The sequence below is a fragment of the Nannobrachium achirus genome (genome assembly GCF_963921795.1).
Source record: "Nannobrachium achirus genome assembly, chromosome: 17".
Lineage (NCBI taxonomy): Eukaryota > Metazoa > Chordata > Actinopteri > Myctophiformes > Myctophidae > Nannobrachium > Nannobrachium achirus.
The window spans coordinates 26,263,923-26,283,784 of record NC_137824.1 but is presented as its reverse complement, the minus strand read 5'-3'; the positions used below and the strand labels follow the sequence as shown (position 1 = coordinate 26,283,784).

At 44.0% G+C, this 19,862-nt stretch overlaps 2 protein-coding genes across 2 annotated transcripts in view; both read right to left on the bottom strand.

Moving 5' to 3' along the window:
• The window catches only part of ccdc88b (coiled-coil domain containing 88B), a gene marked incomplete at its 5' end in the record, with an annotated part of 50,263 nt that extends 46,971 nt beyond the window's left edge, over nt 1-3,292 (bottom strand). The window contains 3 exons of the mRNA XM_080746646.1: nt 90-198; nt 1,768-1,901; nt 3,233-3,292. Coding sequence (XP_080602772.1) covers nt 90-198; nt 1,768-1,901; nt 3,233-3,292 — 303 coding nt within the window. The remainder of the gene's footprint in view (nt 1-89; nt 199-1,767; nt 1,902-3,232) is intronic.
• The window catches only part of LOC308302148 (phospholipase A and acyltransferase 3-like), a 273,125-nt gene that overhangs the window by 196,756 nt on the left and 56,507 nt on the right, over nt 1-19,862 (bottom strand). The gene's annotated exons all lie outside the window — the stretch shown is intronic.

The window sequence follows — 19,862 nt, the reverse complement described above, 5'->3', positions numbered from 1 at the left end:
AGGACTCCAGATTAGCCTAAATCACTCTCGCTCTCAATCCTGTTTTTCCCTTCTTGTCATACATCCATACTCCTTTGTTTCGACCATACCTGGTAGTAGGCCCTGAGGTGTCGATTTAAAATGGAGAAATTCTGGACTCTCAGCATATGGTCATCTCTCTCGTTGTGGTACAGCTGCTCCATCTTAGGGTCGGGGTCTCTGGGAGGGACACACAAAGGAAGACAATATATCTACCACACTGGTTCCCAAACACTGGGTCGGGACCCATTATGGTTCTCTTAATTTTTGGTTTCAAACATTTTGTTTTTAATTACAGTATTATTACTCAAAACATAAAAAAAAGTAATTTCATTAAATATATAGATGAAAAATCTAAGAATTTCCATAAATTATAAAACAATGTTTAAGAAGTAGTGAAAATAGCCGATCTACAAACTCACAACGCAGCACGAAGCCGGGAACGACTGATCTAGTGGATACTGTCAGATGAACTAAATAAAAATGCAAGGAACTCAAATAACGACTACAATCTCTGGGATGGGAAACCTTAAGAAACAGATAGTGCATTTGAGCGTGGAGGGAATACAATTTTAATGAGTCTGAGGCAGGCAGTGAAACTCCTGCAATCATTTGTCGATAACTATGCTTAGGTCAGACAGAATTAATCAACAGTTCAGCAAATACTGGCTGATATTTTGTCTTGCCAGCTGTAAGGGAATTAGTTTCACCCTCCTTAAATTGGAATGCAAACATGATGCTGACTATAATTGACCCAAATCGCTCATTGACACAAATGTGCAGGATGAGTGATGACCCATATGCCAACTCTTCTCTCGGGTCTCATAAAGATTTGACATGATAACAAATAAATGTGGCGGTCAAAATAAAAAGCTTTTAATTTCAGCTTTTGATAATGATATCTGTATTTCCTTTCAAAGAAGCCATTGCCAGTTTTCTTTTCCATTGATCAACAACTATAACACTCGCCATTGGAATGCATTGAAGTTCTCTATTGTATAATCCCCACAAACCATGGCTAGGCTAGGTTTTTGTTAGCAACATAATCGTTTGGGGTAAAACTGTGGGTGAATCTTGCTGCTAAACACTGGTAACTGTTAAAAAACAATAATATACTACTTGGTGATATATCGTATTATATTGCAGCTACAGGCATTTAGTAGGACACAACAACACCCACAGCTGTTATATAATCCCAATATAAGAGCACATTCCAGCTCCATATGCATTTCCCTTTATTTGAGATAACCATGATGTTCCATGGCCTCAAGTGTATTATTAGTATTACTTAATTATACTTTGTACATGCGCGCCTCTGCCAAATGCTTGTACTGGCTAGGTATACAGTATACCACAGTACTCTGAGGTTTGTCACAGGCTGCAAAGCTCTCGCTCACTGTTGCAACTTCATTGGCCTTGCGCAGACTCACTCATTGGCACATCATTTATACAGTAAAAGTGCACTACTGGTCTGCTTCCCTCTTACCTTTCTGGGTATATCTCACACAAAAGTAATTAACAGATGAGCATGCATTATATCATGGCACTCCACTCTAGTATTCTGGAGGAAAGCAATCAAGTATGGGTAATATACTGCCAACATCCCACCTGATATAAGGTCTATTTCAAAATTCATATTCATATTACAAAAACAAGGGAACTACATTGAAATGTTGATCCCCGTCATAACATGTGCACACAGCACAGGTTGGGAGACAAGCACAACTAATAGCAAAGTAATTATCTTACATGACTCTCATGACCTCATTAAGAAAGACACCATTGGTCAGCCTCAGGTAGCGCTGCTGAGAGTTCACTTCCATGTACTCGCTGTAAAAATGGACATCGTCCTCCCCCTCCACCATTCTCTCAAACAGCTGCACCTGAAAGTGGGAGGCAGAATGTGTGTGTGTATGAGGAGAGAGAGAGGGGGAGGCAGAAGTACATACATAGTACAGACAGACAGAAGATGGATTAGCAGAGATATAGACAGAAGCAGCAGAGAGTCAATGCAAAGCCACAGAGGGAGAGGGATAGACGGAGGTGATAAAAACAAAAACATTTTTCACACAGGAAGTGGCCTCAAACGGTGGAGTGCAGCACCTGTTTAGACAGGTGGGAGCTGAGCATTCACACAGGGAAGCACTTCACAAGGAGAGGGAGCCAACCAGGACTGCAGCCAAGGTCTCTCTCAACTATAGGAAGGGCCAAGCCAGTCCAAACTGCAGTATAATCAGGTTTATTCCCAGCAGTCCCTCCCCCCCAAAAACTGCTATGTTGGTAAATACAATAATAAGCTCAAGTTTGTTGGGAGTCGTAATGCGTAGCTTGGGACCCTTCTGTGTTTTTGAGCGGTGGTAAACCGCTCCATAGAGTGGCTGTGCTTTTTCCTCAGCGCTTTGCCATAGCAATGTGTTTTTCCTCAGCGTTTTGCCATAGCAATGTGTGTGTGTGTGTGTGTGTGTGTGTGTGTGTGTAGCCTGTATTACATCACCAATTACATCCTAGTCTGTAGCCACTTTTTCCTCAGCGTTTTGCCATAGCAATGTGTGTGTGTGTAGCCTGTATTACATCACCAATTACATCCTAGACCTATATCCCAGTCTGAAGACTTTATGCAAGCACGACCACCGCTCACTTCACATGGGTGTGATTTTTTATAAATATTACTCATTGGGGAGGATGCTCCTATAGCCCTATAGGGATGGCTGTGTTGACAGGAAAACCATGGTAGGTATACCAATTCAGCCTGTTTAAAAAGCAACATGTCTTATGTTTTATTTTCAAGGTTGGGTTTTTTCTCCTAAAATAATCTTTGATGTAGATTAGTTCTAATATTTTCCGCTCCAACAGCTCAAGGACACGGAAGTGTCAGGTCTGAGAAGAACCTGGCCATAACAAACAGGCACTCAAAAAGAGAAGTAGGTTGTTTTGTTGTTCAATTCACAATAGCAGCGGGAGCCAACAGTGTTATTTGGCTTTTATTCACGCCCTGGTGAATTTCACACCATGTTTTCTCTTTCTTTTTATTTACGATGAAAGGAATGGAAAATTACAGAATCTTAAATGTCAAATGCCTATTTTAAGCCTGGGCCTGTCTCAGAAGGTTTTACACCATACAAATGTGTACTTTCTCTCTGTCTTAATTGCAAGAAAGCAACATATTCTGAAAACTACAGTGATAAACAAATACACAAATAAATATATAACCTACCCATAGCACCAGAGCACTTCCCATGAATTCCTCTATCATCTCCATTATGTTAGAATCCATTTTGAGTGTGCAATAGCATAGGCCTATCTATCTAATTGCTATGACATATAAATACTTTCTATACTATATTCTACATCCTAAACTATCATTATGTAGACAATAAGTAAGAGATTCCATCTTTCGTCAAGTGTAGGCAACAGTTTGACATGTGTGGCCTTTCCCCTCCCTCACAACTCTCTTCCTCTATTAGTCAGTCTGTTAGTCAGGGTAAATGTAGCCTAGGCAACGTATTGCAAAACCACACCGGAATTGTGACAACTGAAAACGCGTCCATGTGTGACATTTCTGGAACCGTCGTCATCGTCAGTTCGTCTCACCTCCAAGAAAAACCACCAAAACCTACACCACAGCATAGTGGAAAGTCTCAATAATGCCATTGTTATCAACAGTCATAGTCGAATGAATGTGTGAGTTTTCTTGTTCTGAAAAAAAGAACCTACTGGCTAAGTTACAACTAAAGTAAAAGTCCCACTGCATATATTGGAAATCTTACTTAAAGGAGTTGTTCACCCCCAAAACGACTTTCTTTCTATTGATTAGCTTACTGACACCATGGAGACTTGAGTTCAATAATATTATTGTATTTGTCGCATTGATTCTGGATGGGGACCCAAATGCATTTGGGTCCCCATCCGGAATCAATGGATCTAAGTTTACTATAGACTAATCACATTTTTGTTTTAGGAATGCGTCAAATACAAAAGAATATTAATCAGTTTGGGGGTGAACAACTCCTTTAAGTCAACAAAGCCTACTTAGCAAAGGCAAATTATATTGTATATAGCTAGCCAACAAAATGCCCATTTGAGAATTATAGGCTATCATTCATGTTAATATAGGCCTAGGCCTATATAACCTAGGTCTATTGATCAAGTTATGTAGGCTAGTTATTCATCAAGTATACGGCTGATAATGGGAGCACCTGTAATTACTTAATACTTACATGCTGCTTCGGTAGATTAACCTATAACATGGCCCTCCATTATTTATTAGTAGATTTATAATTATAATTTAAAATGTATTCCTAAATAACCTAAATATGTAAGGTAACTAGCTAAAGCTATATGACCAATAGGCCTGAGTAAAAAATGTATAGAAGTAGAAGTATCAAAACATGGAAATACTCAAGTTAACCCTCTAAGGCCCACTGTTGTAATATTACAACGTTTGTATTTTATCCAAAAAAAGGTTTAAATCATTTTATTTTAGCTCCCCCTACCACCTAAACATCACCATTAGATTCTATTGTTTAGTATTACAATGCCATTGGCCACAATATTTGCATATAAATACCCCCCACAGGGGCTGACATTCACACCCGCCACACCCGCTGACATTCCAGAGTTTTGACGAACAACATCTCACTTTTTCATGGAAGCTATTCCTCACAAAAACATAAGTAAAATGCCTGTACTATTTTTTTTGGTGATAATTAGAATGTCTAGAACATGTACATATGTTATTATTGTGAAAAATATCCCCCATATGTAAATTAGAGCATGATTTATGATTTATGATTTATGTCTATAAAACCTTACAAAAACATTTTTTTCAATTTTTTATTTCAAGTATTTCTATATTTGGGCCTTAGAGGGTTTTAAGTAGGCCTACAAGGATATCCTTGTACTACTTAATAATAATAATAACTTACTTAAATTTAAAATGTTAATCCTTAGGAAACATTTAAAATGTATTAGCCTGGTTATATTGGCTATAACCTCAGGTGCCTGTTACAGGCCTACATCATTTTGTCTACTTTCCACCATGCACACACAGATTATCTTCTTGACAACATTTGGGGGCTCCTTTTCATACTGCGCCTCACAACAATAGTGCTCCTTGAAGATCTGTTCTTATCGGCATGCAACACCACCACTGGGCGATCAGTCTTCAATCAGTCCAAGCCCTCTCTGTTAAATGTGAAACCTAGTTCAAGTATTGAGCAATTGTGACCTCTGGCGGTTGGAATCGATATGGTTGGAAGTTGCAAGAACGAGAATTCTTCGCCACATTTTACCACAGCTATTAAACACACCTAAACCTAAATGATTTTAAAAGCAAGATTATGTCTCTACTTTTTCTCAGGTATATTAGTATCACATAATTTCATTGTTGCGCTATCGCAGCTGTGCAGAGAGCCAAGGGAAACTTTTAAGGAATTAATCCTTTAGATTCACAGTAGGCCTATCAAAGCAGCTGCGTCTTGATGAGGTCAATATGGCGGGCGCCTAACAAGAGGAAGAAGAACAACAACAACATTGACTAATAAAAACAATAATAACGTCGACCTAATCTTTATGCCTAAGCTAGACAAAATGTCAGTACACGGTGGTGCTTTGCTGTGACTTTCTTTTCTTTTTTTCCCCCCTTTTCTTTACATATCTACTGCATAGTACTGTGTTCTATTTGTCTGTCATTCAATGTTATATGAGATACTTAAATGGTTTCCTGTTGAAATAAGCTTAGTCTTTTCATGGATCTCCTTTTAGTAGACCTTGTACCAGTGAACTGTACCGTCATGAATCTGTACATTTTCCTATGCAAACTTCTAATAAAGCCTTCAATCAATCAATCAATCAATCAAAGACTTTAATATTTGTCTCCGCCAGGCCGAAGGCGTGGCCGATATGTTTTTGCCTGTGTGTGTGTGTGTGTGTGTGTGTGTGTGTGTGTGTGTGTGTGTGTGCGTGCGTGCGTGTGTGCGTGCGTGTGTGTGCGCGCGCGCGCATGTGTGTGTGTCCATGTCCATGTTGGACCGATCAGCGGTAAACTATGCATGGCATGCATTGCACACTCCTTAGTTGCTTTGATTGATTGATTGATTGATTGATTGATTGATTGATTGAAGAATTTATTAGAAGTTTGCAATAGAAAAAAGTACAGTTTCATGACAGTACAAATCACTGGTACAAGGTCAACTAAAAGGAGATCCTAGAAAGCCGAGGCTTATTTCCACAGGAACCACACTTTAAGTATCTCATATAACATTGAAAGACAGACGGATAGAACATAGTACTTTATCTAGGATAATATCAGTTTCAAAAGCATAACATCAAATACAAAAGGCAGAATACAAAGAAAAAGGGGGGGGGGGGGGGAGCATGGGGGCTTAGTCTATTTACAAGTCACGGGTAGCTGCTGTCTGAAGGTGACTTTTCATACCAATTTTGAAGGAGGCTAGGGATTTGCTCTCCTTTAGGGCTTGTGGAAGGGCGTTCCACATGTTGATGGTATAGCAGGAGAACGAGTTAGCGCCTTGTTTAGTGTTAAATCTACGCTGATGATGATTAGTGGAGCTGCCTCTGGTGTTATGATCGTGAACATCCTTGACCTTTAAGAAGTAGTTTGTCAGGTACATGGGAATCTTGGAGGTGTAGTGTATCTTGTACACCAGGCCCATTGCAAGATATGCTGTACTCTGTCAGCTACTTTGAGCCACCCCACGCTTTCGTGGTGATGCTCGGTAAGGTGGGAGAGGAGGGAGACCAAGCACAACCCTAATTAGTTTGTTTTGGGCTGTTTGGAGCTTTAGTTTTAAGGCAGCTGGGGCGTCGCGATACCAGACAAGGACTCCGTAATCAATGAGGGGCCCAATAAGAGCACCTCCTAGTGTCTTTCGGGATTTAATATTGATCAGTGGGGCAACTCTTTGCAAGAAGCGAATTCGTTGATTGACTTTATTGATTACCTTGGTGGTCATTTTTTCACTGGATAGGTTAGCCTCCAGGATGCAACCCAGGTAGCAGATGTGTTTTTTTCTTTCTATCACAGTGTCACCTACTTTAATTGTGAAGTTCTCAACTAGGCTAAGTTTCTGACTAGATCCAAAGAGGATACATTCAGTTTTTCCTAGGTGAATTGAGAGTCTGTTGTCATTGAGCCAGGTGCAGATCTTGTTAAGTTCACAGTTAAGGGCCTTTTCAACCTGCAAAATGTCTCTGCCTGAGACTAGGAGAGCCGAGTCATCCGCGAACAGAAACAGATTGCAGTCACAAGCAGATGACATGTCGTTTACGTATATTAAGAACAACAGTGGTCCTAGTATACTCCCTTGAGGTACTCCACAGTTTACTGGGAGGGGGGGGGACAGGGTTCCGTTGACTTCCACCATCTGTTCCCTCCCCACCAAGTAAGAGTGCATCCATCTCACTGCTGTGCTATCAAGACCAATAGCTTTGAGTTTTTCAATCAGAATAGAATGATCGACGGTGTCAAATGCCTTCTGGAGGTCCAGCATGACCATGCCGCAATATTTGCCATCGTGAATTTCACGTTTGATGTAATCATTCAAATAGATGAGGCATGTATCTGTGGAATGGGACTCTCTGAAGCCAGACTGGAACTCGTAGATCAGTTTATTCTCTTCAAGATATTTAGCCACCTGTTCATAGACAATTTTTTCCATTACCTTAGAGATGGAACTAAGGATTGAGATTGGCCTGTAGTTGCCAGGGTCAAGTTTACTGCCTTTTTTGTGCAGGGGGGTTACCTTGGCTAATTTGAAGTCCTGGGGGACATAACCCTGCTTGATAGATAGATTAATAATATGGGTAATGATTGGGGCAATGGTGGCCTTGCCAACCAATAGTGTGTGCCAACACTGACTTTCTTCTAAACCTACCCCTAACCCTAACCCTAACCCCCTACCACAGTAAAACTAATGCAGGTTAACCTATGGGGAACAACATAGAACCTGGGGAACATAGGTTGGACCCCCGCAAGGGTAGTCCTAGAACGGCCATATTTTGGGTCAAACACAGGTGTTTCAATTGTTTGATTGGCATTGAACTAATGCTCTACTCCAATCAGAACACCTGTGCAAGGCTGTGTTGACCCATGAAATGGCCGCTCTAGAACTACATATTATTGGCACACCCTACATGCCAAAAGGCTAAGCACATCAGCCTGCCACCGGGATGTATTTATAATTCTCCTACAGATTTTCTCCAAACATCACAACTTACTTGAATTAAACCTTTTGCTCTTGATAGGGGAGCATAGGTCATTCATGAACTTCTTCCAGCGCACTGGATCGGTGATCTTCTCTAGCCTAGAGGCTATCTTCTCTGCTTCCTTCCAAGATGTTCCGCTCCCTGAGTTCCGCCTCGACAGACCTTTTCCAAACATCACAGCAATCGGTACATAGGCCTATGGGCACGTACCTTTTTGGCGAAGCCCGAACTGGCGAACAGGGGAAATGTCCCCTACCGTAGCGATCTGGCGAAAAAAAAGGAAAAAAAAAAACCCTTCTGCATATTTTTCGTCTTTTTCGTTTAATCCTTCTGGACAGGGCGTTTATCGTGCGCTTGCCCAGGCCTTACGGCCTGGGCATAAATATAACGATTGCATTCACCACGGCTTCGTAACTCGCGCGGCGCTCCGCCGGCCGCGCGGCCCTGGCCTGCTCTTCGCGGCCACTCGCGCCTGCGGCGCTCGGGGGCGAAGAGCAGGACCAAGGTCCGCTGGCCTTCGCGCCGCTTGCAGTGTCGTGGACAACCGAGCGGCTCCGCCTGGAGCTGCGGCGTCATTTACAATAACGCCACGGGCAACAGGCGAGACCAATGCGCAAGCACTCAATAACTACGAAAAATGCCTTAAAACAGAGCCATGTTTAAGACAATAAAACGATGACTGTTTTTTCGCCAGATCGCTACGGTAGGGGACATTTCCCCTGTTCGCCAGTTCGGGCTTCGCCAGATCGGGACTTTCCCAGGCCTATTCCATCCTGATTGGCTTCCAAAGACTGCAGGAGTGGACAGTTTTGAACAAAATACCTAAAATCTTGCATGCAGAGTCTGATTGCTGTGAAACTTGCACACACAATCCCACTAGGCCAAGGAAAAAAATTCACACATTTTTTATTCAAATCCGCCTCATGGTGACGCTATAAGAGGCTGATTCATGTTTTGGCCTAGAACCGTGGGTCTTAAAATCTAAATAAAATTTCCCTTGTATCCTTATGGAATGTCCCAAATAAGTATTAAATTACTTCCACCAGAATGGTTTTCCACCATTTTGCATTTTCTGTGCAAAACACTGTTACTTTACCTAATTAGGCGCAGGAAGAATGACGTAGCCAGTTCAGGGGGGAGATCTAAGAGGTTGGCGGCGCGCCCCCAGGTGGGCGGAGTATTATATTCCGCCCCCCACTCAGAGTATATCTAGGGTACTAACCCTACAGTGCTTCAGTTGCTAAACTCAGCGCTGCAGGACACACACAGGTGCCACACCTGTTGCTGCTGGAAGCGTACTGCTGCCCATGCACCGCTCCGAGAGGGTGCCTAACTTGGCTGAGTATTTCTGGCTGTTTCTGCTATCTACTATTGCTTATTTCATGTTCTTAGCTGCCAAACTAACCTAGTTAAGAAGCTGGGTTCTGGCCAGGTTGTATGGGAAGGTTGAGGTTGTTATTCTGGTAATCACTGAATGCTAGAAGTTGTGTTCTTGGCCAAGTCGCATGGGTAGTTTTGAGATTGTTATTCGGGTAATCGCTGATTCTAAAGTTTCAAGGTCCATATTGTCTTGCTAAAGTTGCTGGTGCCCCAGCTGAATTCTGTACTTCAGTCATGTTGCTAAAGCTAATCTAAAGGTGCTACGGGCTTGCTAACATGGCTAAATGTATACTAAGGAGGATCATAGAAAGTGGGCTGTGGCTACGGGCTAAATGCTAACTTATTGTGCCCCGGTGGGCCTTTACTGGGCTACCATGAGTTAAGGTAATCTCAGTCGTTGGGTTTGTCGATGATAGCCACAGTGGTTTTGCGACTGCGCGGGCCGTATCGGCTAGCATGGAGCAACAGGTTCAATGTATAGTCAGCCAGGAGCTAGCCGGTGGCTATTGCTAGCCGGCTACTCCGGTAAAGATGCTGTTAGCTGGTAAAACAACGTGCTAGCCATGTCAATGCATAGAGCGGCGGCCCCTCGCGATAACGTGGCCCCGTAGCAAGTATGAAACACGCCAGGAGGATTCAGTTTGTAGGCTGTTGTAGGTATCGGCAGCATTCACCTAGCATCCGAGCTAGCCGAGTTCATGTCAAGCGGTGGTTTACGGCATGACGTCGTCAGCGCATACTAAACGCTGGGGATGGGATATGTAGTTCGCTAGCATGTCAAGCCCAGCCGGATTCCGTGCTACAGTCTAATGTGGCAGTCGTTTGTTGCTAATGCTAATTTAAGGTGCTTATGGGTTTCGCTAACGTTGCTAAAGATTAGCGGCTGTCCAGGCTGGGTTCAAGGCAAGGATTATGGCATAAAGGTTGGGTTAGCTGTTGTGGTAAACACGGCCGAGGTCTACTTCTAACTACTGCTTCATCAAGGTAATGGTGCTCTTTCCAGCTGAGTTTGCATACTACAGATCGAGACGGGAGCAGTTGCGGCTCCTGGCTAACGCTAAAATAACTTCTTTGTGCTTGGCTTGCTTGCGACCGTTCGCTAGGTTAACTCAGTTGCTTGTGCTTATCGGGAACAGTGGTGTATTTGTCGGGATCAGTGGCGTATTGGTGTATTTTGTCAGCCGTATATGCTACTGTTGAGCAGCGTTCCTTCCTTGCAGTCAGCCAGGGGCTAGCTTTGCTTGTTAGCCGGCTAGCTTTAACTAATGTAAGGATAGCTGCTAGTTGGTAAAACAGCTTGCTAGCCATGTTCTAGGCGCAAGTATGGCCCCGTCTGAAAACGTTGCTCTATAAACAGCTGCTGCTTATGAGGTGCTAGTTGCTATCAGAGCAGTATAATCAGAGAGTGGTGTCACCGCGGGGTCAGAAACAGCGCTGGTCACGTGGTTCATTGTCACTTTACACCTCATAGACTTCAATGCATTTTGTAAACTTCCGGTTCGCCGTTTGTCACTATACGCCAATAGATGTGTGCGTAGAAGACCTGGCCCATGAAGTGAACGGGAGTGACGCAACTCTCTATTCTAGGGCTCCGGTTGCTATACCTTAGCAGCTTCTAAATGGTTCCTGTCGCTTGTATGTTTGCGCGGGCTCCTGGAAGGAGGAAAACCCGCAAGCTCATGGGTGCCACAGTTTACGTGCAAACAATGTTTTGCGTCCGCTAACGCTAGGCGTGCTGTCTGTCTTGACGTCACCAGTTGACTCGCTAATGCATGCAGGGAATCGTAGTCTTCTCTAAATGCTTGGTAGCTCCACTCAACCTGCGGCGGCGTGCTAGCATAACTGCTAATAATTACAGCTAAGGCTGATGCTTGTAAAAATGCTGTATCATGTTTTCTTTCAGCTCATGCTAAAGCTAATACTTGTTGGTTGCTAACATTCTGTCTATTATTTCAGCAAGTTATTGTTTCTACTGCATGTCAAGCTGTTACCAGGGTGTTGAGTGTTTCTGCTAACATGTTGTCATTACTGCTCCAGTATGGCAGCTCCAGGCTAAAGTGGCACAGGCTCAGCTAAATCACTTTTCTTAACAGCGTCTCGCTGCGGCGGCTATAAGGGCGCGGCTAACACCAGGTCTACGTTGTATTTTTCAGGTTCCTAACCCTAACATTATGTTTATTTTTCAGGTTTCCTAAACATGAGGTTTATCTTTCAGCTTCGGGCTAAAGCCGACGCATAGCGACAGCTACAGCAGGTCGTCATTGCAGCGTCGCACGGCAGCTGCGGGGTGTTTCAACTGCTTGTTAAGCTGCTACCAGTGCTTCAGAAGTTAAAGGGATTTAACTCAAATATTTGTTTCAAACTAAGGCTATAGTACCGGGTCACACAGCACACCGTATGTCCTAGCAGTGTTTCCGTGGCCGCTGCACTGGCTACAGTTCTGTTTTCCTTCAGCTCATGCTAAGCTAATACATACTGGTTGCTATTCATCCTGTTTATTTCAGTTTCAGGCCGGAGCGGCTGCAGGCCCACGGCTATGACAGCAGGTTATCATGGCAGCTTTGGCTGCGGGTCCCACTAATCATGTCATGAAGGTTATGTTCCTAGCTTAGTCGACTGCTGTGTGCGGCTGGGAGTCCGTCGGCACCGCGGAGGCTATTGTTGCGACGGCGCAGCTGCTTCCGCTGCTGCCTTGGGCCAGCCGGCCCTCCAGCCTTCCTGACTTCCCGGCGACCCGCGAGCCCACGACGGAGGCGTGTAGGGCTCAGGCTCAGCTTCCGGGGGAGCGGCACACCGACACCGCCGTCATGCCGCGAAGGAGCAAAGGAACGCCAGTTCTAGCGCCAGCGGCGGGAGCCAGTTCTCTCGCCAGCGACGGCTGCCCCGGAAGCACAGCGGAGCCAGACTCTAGCAGGTAAATAGCAGCGCATTTGCTTGTTCGGTTCCGTCAGGGCGCAGTCGCTCTAAGCTGGGGACTTTACGCATATCGGTTGGGCCATGTTTTGGCATTGCTTGACTTCAAAAGTCAAGAGCTGGGTTGTAGAGTTTCTTATATGTGCGTCAGCAGACTCTGCAGCAGAACTAACGCACTTTTCCATTCTGTGTCTCCATGCCAAAACACCTGGCTGCCCGCCCGATGTCTGCCCCAACGACCCTCTGTTCCATGACGCACGCTGGTTCGCCGCGAGACTGAGGGAGCAGGGCCAGAGTGAAGGCGTCGCGCCATCCCTCTACACGCCACATTCCCTGCGGCGCGGAGTAGTTTCGGCAGTGGCGCCCCTGGCGCGGAGCAGCTCGGCGGCAGCACTCCTGGCGCGGAGCAACTCGGCGGCAGCACTCCTGGCGCGGAGCAGCTTCGGCGGCGGCTCTCTGGCGAGGAGCACCTTCAGCAGCGGCGTTCCTGGCATGGAGCAGCTGCGGCGCTCCGGGCGCCCTCGGGCCTCAGCTGGTCGTCAGCAGCAGGCGTCCGCTGCATCGGATGCAGCAGGCTGGGTTCCTCCGTATGCAGCGGCGGAGGAGCAGTCAAGCGGCGTGGGAACGATGTGAAGCAGCCCGTGGTTAATGGACTGATGGGGCCGAGGCACGCAATCAGTCACGCGTCCCGTGGAGGACGCTCAGGTTCAGAAGGCCGCATTATGAGGTTCTGTTTCGGCTGTGTGTTTATTGCTGCCCCTCACATGTATTTATATACATGTGAGGCAGGGTGTCTTTAAGGTTATAACAGTATAGCTACTGTTATGTGCAGCGTATACCTTATATTTGTGGGTTTTTACGTGCTGCCTCTGCTGCACTTCACAGGTCTTTAATTAGTGTTATATCTAGTTGCTCATGCCCACTACAGCATTGCCAAAAGTACACTAGAGCTACCTTTCTTATCATTGGTTGGCTTTAGGCAAGCTGCTAATATCTAATACTTTGGTACTAACGAGTATTCCTTGCCTGCTCATTCTAGTATTCAATAGCGCTCTAGAGTTCTGGAGTTAGCAGTAGATATTTTAATTGCTTCAGCTCAGCAGTAACCGCTAAAAGAAAGAACGTCACGCGGAGGGACGGAGCCCTTCGTATAATGGTGTTCTCTTCTGCAAAAGCAAGGTGTGTTGGGAAGGGGGAGAGTTTAATAAAATGTATAGGTTGCTGCATAATTCAGGTAATTAAAGGTGCTGTATTCTGAGTATGGGGGCATAGTAAATGTACGCTATAGTGTCAGTTTAGTTATTTCGCGCTTCTGGTCACAGCAGTGTCCAAGCTGTTAGGTCCGCGGAAACAAATCATCCTCACCGGTGATTAGGAGTCTATGGATTCTAAGCGTTGCGTGTGTTGGGGGGGGACCCGCGTGGGTCCTTCCTTTTAGAATCCATAAGCCACTCTTAGGTTCCGCTTGTAGTATAGATTATGCTGCATTTATCCATGCGTGCTGCTCATTTTATTATGCTGCCTGCGGCTCATGTCCTATGCTGCTGTAATTGTTTAGGATTGATCATGGATTCGGAAGCATTGCGTGTTTTGGGGGGTTAGGACGCCGTCCTGGCAGGACGCCGTCCTTCCTTCTTTGGGGGTCTCGGATCATGTGACGCGGAGAGCTTCAGTCACGTATAGATGATTATAGCTTAATCATTTATCGTGGACGCGGCACATGATCCGTTAGCCGAATCCATCGCCAATCCATCCGCATGTAGTCTGGTTACGCTACATATTCATGCTGCTGCTTAGGCTATAGGATGCTGCTGCTTAGGCTATAGGATGCTACCGTATTGCTATATATATATTGCTCATATGTCTCTGCTGCCTGCTATATTGTATGCTTCCATTCTTGTCAATAAAGTCCATTCAACCTTAATGATTTGCCCCCTGAAATTAGGCGCAGGAAGAATGACGTAGCCAGTTCAGGGGGGAGATCTAAGAGGTTGGCGGCGCGCCCCCAGGTGGGCGGAGTATTATATTCCGCCCCCCACTCAGAGTATATCTAGGGTACTAACCCTACAGTGCTTCAGTTGCTAAACTCAGCGCCCCACCTCCTTCCCCAACTCCACCTCAGGATTAGGCTATCCCCTTGCTGGGGGTCTCGGATCATGTGACGCGGAGAGCTTCAGTCACGTATAGATGATTATAGCTTAATCATTTATCGTGGACGCGGCACATGATCCGTTAGCCGAATCCATCGCCAATCCGTCCGCATGTAGTCTGGTTACGCTACATATTCATGCTGCTGCTTAGGCTATAGGATGCTGCTGCTTAGGCTATAGGATGCTACCGTATTGCTATATATATATTGCTCATATGTCTCTGCTGCCTGCTATATTGTATGCTTCCATTCTTGTCAATAAAGTCCATTCAACCTTAATGATTTGCCCCCTGAACTCCTATACTGACTTTGTACAAACCTTACCCAATTCACCCTTTGTCAAGTCCTGCCCGTTGTCCTGCCTCTCTTCACACCCATTGGTTGCTGTGTCTTGATGGGACATTCGGTGGGAGACTCCATCCACTACCATTTTAATTCAGTTGCTTTTGAGTTCAATTCTAATTTCAAACTTGGTTTCAGTACAATGGAGCTGCTCAGTGGCAGTATAGTGACTCAGCATGTTTTTAAATGTTTTTATTTCTCCAAAATTTATGTTTTATCAAATTCAACATAAAAAAGGCGGAACCAGGGCGGGGCAAGGCAGATAGAGCCTGCTGGTTGGTCAGTCAGGGACCAACTAGAAGGCTAACAAAGGGTGAATTGGTAGGGCGGCTGGAGGTACAGGCGGCTGCTACTCGTAACTTGTAATAGACAAAGCCTATAGCCTACTTACCTCCCCTTCTCCACTGTCTTTTATTTATTTTCTTTTTTACGACAGTTTTTGTCTTTTGCTATTGATGATATCCTCTGCATAGTACTGTGTTCTATCCGTCTGTCATTCAATGTTAATATGAGTTACATAAAGGTTTCCTATGTAAACAAGCTGAAAGGCTTTCTTGGATCTCCTTTTAGTTGACCTTGTACCAGTGAACTGTACTGTCATGAAACTGTACCTTTTCCTATGCAAACAGTCTTCAATCAATCAATCAATCAATCAATCAATCAATCAATCAATCAGTTATGTGATCAAGGTGAAGGCCTATCTATCAGATACTATTGGCTTTGCTGGAGGTGCCCGTTTCTCCACCCAATTTCTTTTCTTTTTCACATTGTCCAGTTATAGTGCCACCATTAGACAATTTTTTGCGAAACACATTTTTTGATACTACTCATACAGATTAAACCTCACACAAATCGGTACATGTCATTATCTCTTTAGTTTAGTCCTGTGATCAAGACGGATCTCTCACATTTCTCATATTCCATTCCGATTAGCTTCCGAAATTTGTGGGGATGGCCCGTTTTGCGCAAAATGCCACGCATCATCCAGCACCCAATTGCAGGTGCTGGATGATGCGTGGCATTTTGCGCACATTCGCCCTAAGCAAGGAAGAACCTCCGTCCCAAATGTTTCAAATATACTGAAAGCTACAACAGCCCACTTCAAGTTTTTTGAAGCGGTGAAAGCCGCTTCCAAGGAGTGGCTTTGTGTGTCCCGTTCATGTGGTCATTTCAGTCCAGAATGAACAGGTTTTATCTGTCCGTAAATGTGTGTCCCCTCATGTCCATATATGGTCATTTCAGTCCAGAATGAACAGGCTTTATCTGTCCGTAAATGTGTGTCCCATGTGTGTCCCCTCATGTCCATATATGGTCATTTCAGTCCAGAATGAACAGGTTTTATCTGTCCCGTACGTCCAGAATATGTGTGTAGTGTCCGTCCCGGTCTGATGATTGGATGATTAAAAATGTCCAATGAGACCATACTTTGAGGATTGGTCAAGCTTCACATGACAATTCGGCCCTCCAGATAAAATCATTCAGAATTCAGAATTCTTAAGCTCTAGAACACAAAGAATAAAAGTTCACCGCTTCACTTCGAACCGCGGTTTGATTTTTTTATAACTCTTGAACTGTACCTGTAGGTCGAACAATTAACATATTTTCCCCCTGGATTCCTTGGATCACAAGGCCTAACTAATAGGCATTGTTTGTGCATTTTTGGAGCTGTGTGCAGCTCCCTATACGTGGCTGTGTGGGTCTGTCTGTGTGTCTGTCTGTGTGTGTGTCTGTATGTAGCCTGACTTCCTAAACTTCGGCACGCCACTAGTCCCACAGTTTTGCCACCAAACACTCGCGCCATATGTCAAATCGACCGGCTTACTCGGGAATCGTGGGCTATTACTTTTCTAAGAGAAAGGTTCTATAGTTTAATTGATATTAATTTATTAGTGAATTAATTTTCCCCATTGACTTAGAATGGGAATCGCAAAAACTCACATTCAATTATTTGTCTCTCGCAAACCACAGGGGCTACAGTTTCAAGACTTGGAGAGGAGGTTCATAATGATTTCAAGGATTAAATAAAAAATAATTGTGTCATTTGGCCTCATGGTGGCGCTATAACACCCCACTTTACGTTTTGGCCTGTAATTCTTGAACCGTAGGTCGGAAAATTAAAAATATTTTTTCCCTGGATTCCTTGGGTCATGACGCATCTCCCCATATAGGCCACGCCCATTTGCGCCATGATAGATTTTCCGCCATCTTGAATTTTCTCCAAAACACACTTTTTGCTCCTTTTCCTACATATTTTCTTCAAATGTCACAAAAATCGGTACACATGATCCACACACACACACACACACACACACACACACACACACACACACACACACACACACACACAGCTCCACTTCACACGGGTGTGATTTTTGGAGCTGTGTGAAGCACAGGCTCCCTATACGTGGCTGTGTGGGTCTGTCTGTCTGTCTGTCTGTCTGTGTGTGTGTGTGTCTGTGTGTATGTAGCCTGAACTTCCTAAACTTCGGCACGCTACTAGTCCCACAGTTTTGCCACCACACACTCGCGCCATATGTCAAATCGACCGGCTTACTCGGGAATCGTGGGCTAGTAACTTGCTAAGAGAAAGGTTCAATAGTTTAATTGATATTAATTTATTAGTGAATTAATTTTCCCCATTGACTTATAATGGGAATCGCAAAAACTCACATTCAATTATTTGTCTCTCGCAAACCATAGGGGCTAGAGTTTCAAGACTTGGAGAGGAGGTTCATAATGATTTCAAGGATTAAATAAAAAATAATTGTGTCATTTGGCCGCATGGTGGCGCCATAACACCCCACTTTACGTTTTGGCCTGTAACTCTTGAACCGTAGGTCGGAAAATTAAAAATATTTTTTCCCTGGATTCCTTGGGTCATGACGCATCTCCCCATATAGGCCACGCCCATTTGCGCCATGATAGATTTTCCGCCATCTTGAATTTTCTCCAAAACACACTTTTTGCTCCTTTTCCTACATATTTTCTTCAAATGTCACAAAAATCGGTACACATGATCCACACACACACACACACACACACACACACACACACACACACACACACACAGCTCCACTTCACACGGGTGTGATTTTTAATGCATTTCTGCCATAGTGTGTTTTCTTTAAAAAAAAATCACACCCGTGTGAAGTGGAGCTGTGTGTGTGTGTGTGTGTGTGTGTGTGTGTGTGTGTGTGTGTGTGTGTGTGTTTTATTTAATCCTTGAAACCATTATGAACCTCCTCTCCAAGTCTTGAAACTCTAGCCCCTATGGTTTGCGAGAGACAAATAATTGAATGTGAGTTTTTGCGATTGCCATTATAAGTCAATGGGGAAAATTAATTCACTAATAAATTAATATCAATTAAACTATTGAACCTTTCTCTTAGCAAGTTACTAGCCCACTATTCCCGAGTAAGCCGGTCGATTTGACATATGGCGCGAGTGTGTGGTGGCAAAACTGTGGGACTAGTAGCGTGCCGAAGTCAGGCTACATACAGACACACAGACAGACACACAGACAGACACACAGACAGACCCACAAAGCTACGTATAGGGAGCCTGTGTTTCACACAGCTCCAAAAACACTTTACGGATGCTGGGTAGGCAACCCTGCCTGGCAGACACCTGTGCTCCGAGGAGCACACTTTTTTAGTTAATGTAAAAAATGTGTTATTTGCCTATATGAAAACCATGGTAGGCAGCACGTCCTCTGCCATTGCAACTATCAAAACATCCAGTGTTATGATAACCTATTATTCTGAGACAGCTTAACTCAGAAGCTTGAACAGGCCTGTAGCAGACCAATAACAAACCAAAAGTAATTTTCTTTGCAAATAACGGAAGCCATGATGACCCTTAAAAGCGGTTTGTACTTTTTCGTATAACTTCACTTAGGCTACAGTGCAGTGGACTCTTCCTGTGTCCTGTCACTGTGCTGATAACGCTTGTACAGCAGTCCAGGGATTAGTATACTGGGATTATCGGATTGTTTCAGAGCTGCCAGGGCAGACAAGATGAATGGTCTGCATTTCTATAGATAGATGACAGCTCCATATTGTCATAGCCTACAGTGGAGGGCACCACTTGCAGTCAGCGCACACATAGAATTAATCCATTTTTATTTTCCTGGGTGAACTCAGATAACCCCCTAGCCAATAATGGAGTTAGTAAAAAAGGAAGCAGACTCTACTCAGCAGTTAAAAATGTCTAGCTTTAATATATTTCATGCATATTGCCCTCTTAACAGATTATGAAGCATTTCATTTGTTTGATAGGCTACACACTCTACAGCTAGCCTTGAGACAAATACAACATGGCTTGAGTTTTTTGCATTAAGTTATTTATGTGACACTGCCAGATTTGAGCCAAAAAATCTGACAATGTAGTATTTGTTCATTGAACATGATTGGCTATTGTTCACAATTGCATCTAATAAAAAAAACTAATAATTAACAAAGAAAAAAAAAACATTGAACATTTATGTGTTTGTTGAATGATGAATATTTTCAAATGTGTGTGCTTGTGTTTTAGATTGAATACAGTATGCTCTCCACTATTTACAACAAATGTACTACACATTTCCATGACCGATTTGGTGATATTTACATGTGTAAACACTCCTGTACAGAGGGGATGTTTGTTTCACTGCATGTGCAGCACCAGATAAGTTTCCCCAAGTGTGTTGAGTATGTGAAAGGGAGTTGCGGCCACTGCATTGGTGGAGCATAAAATCAAGCCTATAGCCCATCAAAACTGACAGTTGTTCTATTCCACACCCAAAGAAAGAAACCCAAGATGCATCCCCCTTTCACCCTTAATTCTCAGCACATTC